General features: G+C 49.4%; 1 protein-coding gene across 4 annotated transcripts; it reads left to right on the forward strand.

Annotated features, from left to right (window-relative positions):
- Positions 1–2329: 2329 nt before the first annotated feature.
- Positions 2330–10656, forward strand: LOC133046022 (C-C chemokine receptor type 1). 4 transcript variants are annotated; one of them, XM_061128807.1, is made up of 3 exons: positions 2330–2895; positions 5848–5980; positions 6248–10656. In XM_061128807.1, exon 3 carries the CDS (start codon positions 6313–6315, stop codon positions 7378–7380), a length of 1068 nt encoding a protein of 355 aa, XP_060984790.1. In that variant the 5' UTR covers positions 2330–2895; positions 5848–5980; positions 6248–6312; the 3' UTR covers positions 7381–10656. The 4 variants fall into 4 exon arrangements, with proteins under 4 accessions (XP_060984790.1, XP_060984791.1, XP_060984789.1 ...); XM_061128808.1 differs by having other exon boundaries at positions 5851–5980; XM_061128806.1 differs by lacking the exon at positions 5848–5980 and having other exon boundaries at positions 2333–2895.
- Positions 10657–11201: the final 545 nt, after the last annotated feature.

An 11201-nucleotide genomic window follows, 5' to 3' on the forward strand; every position in this document is an offset into this window, starting at 1 on the left:
CTGTCAGTAATTTAGGGGGTCCCAGTCAGTACTGCTGTGTGGTTCCCTCCAGCCGTGTTCAACTTCATGGTGCCGATGGGGATTCAGATCTAATCAGGACCGGGTTTGTGCCAGGTGGACACAACCAGATCAGAAAAGAGTGACGGCGTTGAGGATGTGTGTACAGGCGGGACTGTAATGATGGCCCCTGGACTGTAAGGTGATGGAAGTAAGGGCATGAGGAGGCTGAGGGTCAGAAGAAATTGAAATGTCACTGGTTGCACTGGGGTCAAAGAACCACTGGAGCTGAGATGCTAGAGGTAGTGAGAAGGAAAGGTGGACAGGAGGTGAGGGGCTGGGATGCTGGGACCTGAGACAAAAAGGACACAGATGTTGTTGATGGTAAAATCCCAGGATTAGGGAGGGTCACAGGAATGAGTGGCTAAGGATGGGGGAAGACAGGACCATCAGAGGAGAGGAATTCAAGGAACCCCCGGGTGAGGGAGCTAGAGGAAGCCTGTGCTTTTGGTAGAAGATAAATATGGCTTCAGAGCCCTTCCATCTTGGTACTCACTGGCTTTTACACTGTGACTTTATTTCTTCCCCTGAAAAGGCAGATTCTGTTTCCTGACTGCCTTGTCTGTGGCTTGGCTCTGTGACTTGCTGTGAGTGATAGAATGCAGCACGGGTGATCCTCTGTGACCTCAGAGACGTTTCCTTAAGATGATTTATAGGTTCTTCTCATGCCTGAGACTATTGTGCACAAAGCCAGCCTGGCAGACTGGAAGACGAGAGCCACATGGAAAACTGAGGCGGTCCAGTCAGCAAGCAGCGCCCACCATCAGTCGTGGGAGTGAGGCTATGTGGGAACACCCGCCTAAGTCATAGAATCACAGAACAATCTCCTTGTGAGTTTAAGCCCCAAAGTTTTGAGATTGTTTATTAGGCTGTGAAAAAAGAGATGCATGTGAAAAGTGAAATCAAGGATTATTACAAGAGAGCATTAGAGTAGTACCCAACCTGAGATAAACATCCAAGGTTTCTTTTTGGAAAGTTATAGTTTCTGTTTATTTATTTATTGGCGGTGCTGGGTCTTCATTGCTGGTCGGGCTTTCCCTCGTGGCAAGTGGGGGCTGCTCTCTTGTTGCAGTGCCTGGGCTTCTCATTGCGATGACCTTGCTGGTTCCACAGCACAGGCTCCAGGGGTGTGGGCTCAGTAGCTGGGGTTCCCAGGGTCTGGAGCACAGGATCAGTAGTTGCAGCACCCAGGCTTAGTTACTGCGTGGCATGTGGGGTCCTCCTGGGCCATGGACTGAACCCATGTCCCCTGCATTGGCAGGCAGATTCCTATCCAGTGAGCCCCCAGGGAAGCCCAGAAAATGATGACTTCTATTCTTTTTCATTTTTGAGCTGTTTTGAGTGGTGCCTTGCTGTTCATTGTCCAGATGTCCAACCTATACAATAAAGTGTCACTAAGGGAAACTCGACCACCACCACCACCCCCCTCCAAAATCTTAAAACTCTCAGCTCCAGCACCTGCCTGTCACGAGTGACTTCCTGCCTTAGAGAGTAGGGAGGCTTCATGGAGGGAGCGTCTCTTGGGTGATCCGGGCAGGATGAGAGAGATCTGCATGGACGTGTCCAACAGCCTCTTTGACTTTGGAACCTGACCCAGCGCAAGGGGGCAGCTGAGCAGAGCAGAGGGACTGCTGGACCTTTCCCTGTGGTTTGTCAGGTTAGGGGGTGTAGAATTCTGGGTGGAGGGCCAAGGGAGTCTATGGCCTGAGAAAGGGGGGGGAGGGGAAGAGAGCCTGGGGAAGGAAATTAAAGAGGAATGGAGTGGGAGGGTGGGGGAAGAGATGGGGTGATGGGGAGGGCTACTGCCTAGGAGCCACTTGTGTGCCGCAAAGGCCCTTCTGTCCATCTGTGAGACACTCACCCATTGGGCTTTGGTGTCTGAATGTGACCTGGGACCAGAAGCAACCTCCTTGGCTCTGGAGAGAGAGAGTGCGTCCCGGGATTAGATAACAGAGAGCGCTCAAAGGTCAAGACGCTGCATTCCCTCTTGGAAGTTAACCTGCTGGTGCAGCATTTGAATCTGAAAGGCGCGCCTCATTGACAGACAGGCTGCCTGCAGCCAAGGTCACACAGAGCAGAAGCTTTCTAGGATGTTGACATCGTGACAGGAAGGAGAAGCAGAGACAGGACTGGGTCAGAATCAATTGTCATGGATGAGACGCAAAAAGGAAATCTGTGAGATCAAAGAGGAGGGGCCGACAGCCATCCAACAAACCTGGACTCTCTCCAGGCGGGAGGCTCTTCATCATAGAGCCGCTCCCTGGGGCTTGTGGGGCAGGCTGGGGAGCAGAGAGGGGCGGTGAGCAGTTGCTGGCACAGGCACATAGGGGTGCCAAAGAGAAGTGACCTCCTGCCCTTCTAGGGCTGGTAGGGCCAAACTGTTTTAAGGACCCAGAACCCAGATTTCCTGTTTAAATCCTTTCATTTGCAATCTTTAAAAAAAGGGAGAAGAGGAAGACTACTTACTGAGGGCAAGAACTAGATTGCTTCAGAAGCTCCAGAAACATTCATTGCCAGCCACCTAACCCTGCTCAACTCCACCCAGCCCCACCACCCAATCCCCTTAAAGCAGAGCTGCCCGAGGAGAAGTACAGCTGAGTGAGCAGGAAAAACCTTAGAGTGAACTTGGCATTCAGGAACTGGACGCCCAGCAGTACAAGAAAGAGGATCTTTGTCCCCTTCTTGTTGTTCTGAAAACCTGAGACCCGGAGTTCTATCTCCATCATCACACAGGAAACTGAGAACTTCCGACTCATTCAGGACCTTGCCCTTGAATTCATAAAGCATCTAAAACCTTCAGAAACAAACACTTCGTGGACACAGTCCCCTGAAGCCAGAGTAAGTGGAACTTGTCTCTTCGGTCTTGTCAGTTACTTTTGAAGGCACTGTTGTTTGCACATGGCCAGATTGGACTGTAATTCTCCTGTTGCAGGACATGATTTGTTTATCAGTCTGTCTCCTCAGAGATGGGGAGTTCTTTGAGGGCCAGTCAAATGCCTAAGTAACCCAGCAGTGCATCTGAAAGACAGTGCTTTGTATAGCAGTACTAAGGATGGATGGATTTATATGAGTGCTCAGATGTAAAATAGGGTGTTCTTTTTGTTTTGAGCTGATTCTTGTTCTTTCTAAAAACAGCTGATTCTTGTTCTTTCTAAAATGACAGGATACTTTCTTGTGTGATTGCTTGTTGATGACTGATTAAAAAGTCAGCCCACTATTAACATACTTTCTGAAGAAAGCTATTCAAGACACTGACAGTTGCCGAATTTCCCCATGTACTCAAAGACCAAACATGGTATAAGAGGAAATTGCAGCAAAAGGATAATACTAATTAGTAAAAGCTTTGCAGATGCAAAGATGATTTGATACTGAGACAGTTTCTTAAGAAGGCTAGACTCCAGAAGCCCCAAAATCAGGACTGTGTGCTGTCTTGGAAGGAGGTAGGATCTCACCCACCAGAAGGTAGGCAGCTGGCCAGGTGACCTCCTTGTGGGGGGCGGGGGAGGGCAAGGGGCATCCATTCTGTTCTAAAGAAGAGGAAGGTCACAATTTTGTTCTGAAGATAAGTGACATGGGGGCTACTTGGACGTATCTACTTCAGCCTTTCCTCCAGTAGATCTGGAAGGTCCCAGGCTTTCAGGATTAGAAATCCCCAGAAGTTTGCACAGCTGACCACCAGGCTCTCTGCCCCTCACTGACCCTTAAGTCCCCACTTGGCTCCAGGACAACTCTAGGCTATTCAGTCTGAAGGGCATGGATGCACTGGTAAGTGTTTATCAGCTAATTCTCCCGAGAAAAGTGCCCTGATTCCTAGTGTTGGCCGATTCCCATGTGTCAATATTCCCATTCTGGTTGACTTCGAGTCACCAGCATGCTGGATGCAGAACAGCTGCACACAGCTGGCTCTGATGAGCCAGTAGAAGCCAGCTCCTGCACCCCGCCAGGCCTGGGTGTCTTCCACCACCACAGACGGCCCTTTGTCTGTCCAGAGGCTTCACCAACTCCCAGGATAAAGGATGCTGGCGCTGGACCACTTGGGCAACGGCCTGAGGCAGACGTTAGCAGCAGGCTGCAGACAGACTGGCACGTGGCATGGCATGCTCCTTGGGTGTCGCCTCCAGGGCCTCACTCTGGTCCATCTCCCTTTAGGGACAGCGTGCCCAGGAGCTGTTTCTGTGCCCGACAAGTGGGGAAATAGTGATCTGGCTTGAAGGTGGGAGTGGGTGTGAAGGTGACTCTGTTCAGATGGCCCCTGACAGCGCTGATGTGGTTTGCCTCCACCTTTGCCAGAATTCCCCAGAAACTGGGCTCACGGGCTCAGCCTTGCACCCCTTGCTGTCTGTGCTGCCCGCTGCTCACACAGTAAGCCTGAGAACACACCCAGAAGTGCTGACTGCCACACGGAGCTGTCTGCTCTGGCAGCGGCCGCAGAAATCAGAGATTGCCAACGCAGCTTGTTTGGTGACTTGCCACCTTCGGTTTCTCCAGAAAGAGGCTTGACTGGCTGTATGCAAGCTCAGAGATGGAGGAGAGAGCTGTAGGGGTGAATTTGATGGGAAATGACCTCCCCGCAGCCTGGGGGCCCAACACCGGCCCCCATCCTGTGCCTTAACCTGAAAGCCACTACAGAAATGTGAATTTTGTGAGCAGGAAACATTCTTTAAGTTCTATGGAAGGAGGAGCACTGGACTCTCAAGATATTAGGTGGAAATTACGCTGTAGGTACCACTCACTTTACTGATCAAAGTTTAGGTTAAATCAGTTACATTGATGGGAGCATTCTGGAAATTTCACAGTGCAGTGCAGATGGAAGGGACTGTGCCTCCATCACTCTCAAGCAGCATTCATTTTCCAGGTTAACTACAGGGAGACTTACAGGGAGTGGCGTACATCCTGGTGGCACCAGGCCTCAGAGCAGGGCACCTGCAAGGAAGGAGGTCCCCTAATATTTACTGAGAACCTGATAATTTCCAGGGCAAGGCTCAGACATTGCCTTACATTAACCCTGCAAGGTAAGGGTCCTTTCCCACATTACAGATGAGGAACTGAAGCTCAGGGAGGTAGTTTAACTTATATGAGGTCACAGAGCTGGTAGGTTACACAAAAACCTGTGCTCCCTTTGGGGAGGAGTTTCCAATAAGTGATTGGAAAAGATGGAAGGGAGTGCTAAAAAGCAGGGGCTGGGGATTTTCTACAAAGTCAGGCTTTTTGTTTGTTTTTATTTTGAGGCAACCCTGATTGAAAAATATCTAAAGTTCTTTTTTAAGAATTCCGCCCTGTGTCTGGTCACTGCGTGACACTTCCTGCCTTGAGACTGTTCTGAGCCTTTCTTTCCCCAGGGCCCCCTCTCCTTACCAAATCACCTCACTTCTCACAGCCTGTTCCTGAGTCCTCCTCACGGCTGTCTCAGGAGGCCTTCAGAGTACCCGGGTCAGCCCGGGGGATGGGTTGGCCTCCTAGGCTCTCACTACGGCAGCACTGTTGGTGATTTTCTCATCGCAGTACATCCTCGGCCCTGGCTACCTAATGACAGTGACGTCCCCAGTGTCTATGACGCCCGAACAAACATTCACATTGACCTGCCCCCACGGCACTCTATCACCCCGGCTGAGAATCTGCCAAAAAGATCTGTCAGCAAGTTTCTGACTCTCAGCCAGAACTGTTTTCCTTCCCGGCCTCCTCTGGGGACCCCACAGTGCAGAGTCACTGCTCTGAGACTGGGGAGGAGGGGCAGGGGGTTTCAGGAGCGGGCCTGAACACCTGGGTCTGAGCTCCGGCTCTTGCTCTCAGCAGCTTTGTGTCCTGACTGCCCCCGACGTGTGCGCCTTCAGCTCTAAAATGGGGAATGACCGTGGTACCCATTCAAGGGCTGCTTAACACTGAGTCCAGCGCCGAGTCCACAGGAAGCTCTCAGGAAGCCTTGGTCGGGAACATGCGTGAGACCTCCCCTTGTCCCCCCCTGTCTGCACTCTCCCTCCCCTGGACGTCCCCTTCAGAGCACTCACTGCCAGAGCACTCGAGTTAGCGACGTGTGCACGCCGTGTTTGTTCATGTGGTAGACTCCGGGTTGCATCAAGTCCAGAGGACCTGGGTCTCCCTTGCCCCACAGGGTGTGTACACAGTCGGCACTCGGTAAACAGTTGTCCAGGGGTGAAGGATGTGTACTCACTGCCTTGTTTTTGTTGTCCAGAGCCCACTGCCTTTAACAGCAGATACACACAGAAACCTTTCCCTTGACCCGTGGCAGAAGCCAGCATGGAAACTTCAACCACCGCAAAGGACTATGAGATGACCACCGAATACGACTACGGGGACACGACCCCGTGCCAGAAGGTGCAGGAGCGGGCCTTTGGGGCCCAGCTGCTGCCCCCCTTGTACTCGGCGGTGTTTGTCATTGGCCTGATCGGCAACATCCTAGTGGTCCTGGTCCTCATGCAGTACAAGAGGCTCAGAAGCATGACCAGCATCTACCTCCTCAACCTGGCCATTTCTGACCTCATCTTCCTCTTCACGCTGCCCTTCTGGATCGACTACAAGGTGAAGGATGACTGGGTTTTCGGTGAAGCCATGTGCAAGTTGCTCTCTGGGTTCTATTTCATAGGCTTATACAGCGAGATCTTCTTCATCATCCTGCTGACCATCGACAGGTACCTGGCCATCGTCCATGCCGTGTTTGCTCTGCGGGCTCGGACTGTCACCTTTGGTATCATCACCAGCATTGTCATCTGGGGCTTGGCCATCTTGGCTTCTGTCCCCGGCTTGTACTTTTCCAAGACCCAGTGGGAGTTCAGCCACTACACCTGCAGTCTTCATTTTCCTCCTGAAAGCTTCACAGAGTGGAAGCAGTTCCAGGCTCTGAAACTGAACATCGTGGGCCTGGTATTGCCTCTGCTGGTCATGATCATCTGCTACACAGGGATTATTAAGATTCTGCTCATAAGACCCAATGAGAAGAAGGCCAAGGCCGTGCGTCTGATTTTTGTCATCATGATCATCTTCTTTCTCTTTTGGACGCCCTACAATCTGAGTGTCTTTATTTCCGCTTTCCAAGATTCCCTGTTTACCCGTAAGTGTGAGCAGAGCAGACAGCTGGACCTGGCCATTCAGGTGACGGAGGTGATCGCCTACACCCACTGCTGCGTCAACCCTGTAATCTATGTCTTTGTCGGCGAGAGGTTCCGCAAGTACCTGCGGCAGTTGTTCCATCGGCTGGTGGCTGTGCACCTAGCCAAGTGGCTCCCCTTCCTCTCCACAGACAGGCTGGAGAGGGTCAGCTCCATGTCCCCCTCCACAGGCGAGCATGAGCTCTCTGCTGGGTTCTGACTCAGGCCCCTGGGGGCCAATGCAGGACCCAGCAAGACTGACCTGCCGGGCATGCTGGCTGGGGAGCAGGCAGCTTGGTCTCCCAGCAACTCTCTCACCTGATGTGGAATTCTGACCACATGGGGTTGAGGGAATTCCAAGGTGCTCAGGACAAAATCACTGCTGGCATTTGAATTTTCTCCATGAACTTCTCTTTTGTGGAAAGGAGATGAATGAATGAAATGGGACATCACGCAAGACTGGGACAAAGGATGACAGAGAAGGGCTTAGTCCCAAACAGGAGTTCAGATTTGTGAACATTAACATTTGTAAACCAGCCACTGAGCATCCACCGCCTTCAACACCGGTGAACTTGGAAACTGATTTCCATAGCTGCCTCTGCTCTGAACTGAGAGCCAAGCATGAGCCTGCGGCCTCCTCCACCCACTCCCCCCAACCCCCATGGCAGGATTAGGTTCTTGGAAACCATGAGGAACCTCGAGCTCCTGATGGAAGAACTTGACACCTAGTGGGAAATGGGATTGGGGAACTGCTGTTGGCAGTGGGGCTGAGAAAGCCCTTGGGTAGAATTTTTATAACTATTGAACTGGAAGAATTCAGGCAGCGGGCTAGACACAGACAAAATATATAAGATGCTGTACTTCTGTCTTTCTGAATATTTTTCAAAATCTCCCTTCCCTGTCAGTTGAGGGATGTAGCAGTAATTTCTGACAGCTTTATTGCAGAAATTATTACCAGGCAACAGGAGACAGGGTTGATTTTCTTCCTCTGGACCTCCATCCAGACCTTATAGTTGTATGGATCAGAGTTCTGGCTGCCACCTTGGACCGATCAGCAGGACAGTGACCTGGTGTGCAAGTGGACAGGGTTTGAAGCTGGCAGGGAGGGCAATGTCTACCAGGAGGGGTGGGGACTCTGTCAGTGTAGGAAGTCGAGGAACCCTTAACTCAAAGAAATTCATTTACCCTAAAGGTCCTTAACACCTCAGCTCTCGCCTGAAGTGAGACATTTCTTTATTCCCTTTTCCCTCAGTTGTACATTTCTCTAAAAAATAATTTTTCCAATAATATAAATTATTTACTAGAAAAGCTTAAAAACACAAACAGAGAAAAAAAAACAAATGTCAAAATCATTCATAATCCCCTAGCCAGAAACAGCACTGTACATTATTTGATACATCTTTTAGTTTTATCTTTGCTGTGCATATTTATGTTTATAAGCAAGATGAACTTTGATTGTGGTTACTCTTCTACTGTTGTTGTTTTTAAGCAGCAGCATGTTGGGATCACTTTCCCAGGCAATAAATCATTTCTAAGCTTTGGCTTTGGGACCTGCGCTGAATTCTGCCACTGGAATGAACCCTAATTCATTTGCCAGTGTCCTCACGATTGTTGGTGCAAATCAATTCAGTCCGGCAACAGTGACCAAGGACCTGCTTCGTTTAAACCCAGCGCTCTGAGCCCCAGGAGACGCGGGTGCAGAAGGGCCGTCTGCCCCCCTGAGCTGTCAGCACAGCAGGGGACGGGTGCATGGACATCAGCCCAGGCCCGGCGGGCAGGGGGACCTGCCTCCGAGCCCATGGTGCCAGGACGGCAAAGGTGGGGGAGGACCCCCTCAGTCAGAAAGCACCCTAAGTGAACAGGGGTCCTACCTAACACACAGTGACACCGCTGAGCGGCCTCTTTCTGGTGGACGCTAGAGGTCGGGGGTTTTACCAAATCGCTCTCTCACTCAGGGACCTACTGTGTTTTCCTGCCGTCTTTGTGCAAAGAAGGTGGTGTCATGAAGGTGTAGCGAACTTGTGTGTGAGGAGGAAGGGGTCAGTCTGCACTGGGCTTATGCTTCCACACAGGAAACGGGGGCGAATACAGGCCTCAGGGGTAAGGTTGGGGTCAGCTCTCCACATGTAACCCTGCCAGCCTTTTCCGCAGTATGAAGAGGAGGTTCAGTGGAATTAAGAAACATTTGTCTACTACTTTGGTAAAATAACACTGAATCAAAGTATAATATTTGATCCACTACAGTATCATAATGAGAACTATTTCACAACATCCTCCAATTCAAGTTTTGAAATAATACTCATTTTTAAACTTATTACAATGGCAATCTATGTTCTTTGTAGAAAACTGGAAACAGGCAAAAAGCCCAAAGAAGAAAATGGAAGCACCTGTTATTCACTACTCAAATGCAGCCTCTTAGCATATTAGTAATTTAGTGCATCACCTTCCAGTATTGTTTTCTAAATGCACCTGTGCATATGTGCGTGCACACACACGCACACACACACATAACCAATCACACTTAACATTTGTTTTGTGTAAACTCAGTAAAGTTTAACACACAGCAAGCTCAGTAACTGCTGGTTGAATGGATGACTGTTTCATTATAAAATAAGGATTAGAGTAGTATATACACTATGAGGCTATTCTGAGGATTAAATGAAATAGAGGAAGGACAGCGGGGGTGATCTTTCTCCAGCTCCATCAGAAGAGAGATCTGACTGCTCCTGCCAGACCCCTCCTTGGTCACTCAGGACACCTCCAGCCCTTCCCAACTGCCTGTCTCCCCCTCCCTCCCCTCCCCGCTCCTGTGTGATCAGAGCACTGCCTCATTATATTGTTGTTCTTAACTGTTTTCTGCATTTCATCCTAGACACAGATACTGTTTTTTCTCCAGAACTCTTTGAGAGCAAGTTGCAAGTAGGATCCTCATCACCTGTTAGTATAATACTTCGAGATGATTTTATTTAGACAAGGATGCACTCCCGCACAGTAAAATCTAGAAACTAACATAGGTGCAGTATCACCATGTAATTCACAGGCCTGTTTCTGATTTTGTCCACTCCGCAAGCAAAGTCCTTTAGCGTCCCAGGATCTGGGACCACTTGTTCCGCGTAGTCACCTGGTCTTTCTAGTTTCCTTCATTCAAGAATATGGGCCTTTTGTGACTTCATCACTTTGTAACACAAAAGACTACACTTTCACATTTTTTTTTTTTAATCTGACAGGTGGTTCCTTGTTTGGAATTTACTGATGGTTTCCTGATGATTAGATTCACATTATTCAAAAAATCGGGAAACTCACAGCAGTGATGCTGTGTTCTTCTCAACATCAGAAGGCATCTGGTGCCAACTCGCCTCACGACTAAAGATGTTAAACTTCATCAGTTGTTTTATAAGGTGTTTACCAGATTTCCCCACTGTATTTTGTACATGTTAATTCATAAGTGACTGTTATTAGCTGACATTCTACTATAAAGTAAATCTTTTCTATCCCACTTACGTGTGTATTTATTCACATTACTGCAACCTCCTGGATTCCCTTTTTTATCCAGTGGAATACCATCTAGTACTGTGTTTATTTTGATGCACAGATTGTCCCGGATCTATCTAGTCAGATTCCCTTTAAGTTGGATCTTCTGTCTTTTTGCTATCCCGCCCCTGCCCCCAGGGGTCTCAGCGCACTCGCGAGAGTGTTATGGAACTATTTCAGTTTTCAAGGGCTGTAAATTGATACCTGACATTTCTTGGACACCACAGGAACTACTAGTTTGAGGTAGCTGATAATTTCAATATGAGATTGTAGTCCGTGCCTTTTAGAGTTGTCATGTCTTTTGCAGAGCTGGGTTTCTAGTGGTTAGAGATAAGCAGTGGACCAACAGGAAATGAGGATGGCAGTGCCCAGTGGGATTCCAAGGTTTGAGAAGCGGGGCCACGCTCAGCAGCTGTACATATCCTACTGGTACTGACTGTTTAAAAATAAAATCAGCGAATTCCCTGGTGGTCCAGTGGTTAGAACTTTGTGCTGTCACTGCTGAGGGCC

The sequence above is a fragment of the Dama dama genome, chromosome 24, assembly GCF_033118175.1.
Source record: "Dama dama isolate Ldn47 chromosome 24, ASM3311817v1, whole genome shotgun sequence".
Classification (NCBI taxonomy): Eukaryota; Metazoa; Chordata; class Mammalia; order Artiodactyla; family Cervidae; genus Dama; species Dama dama.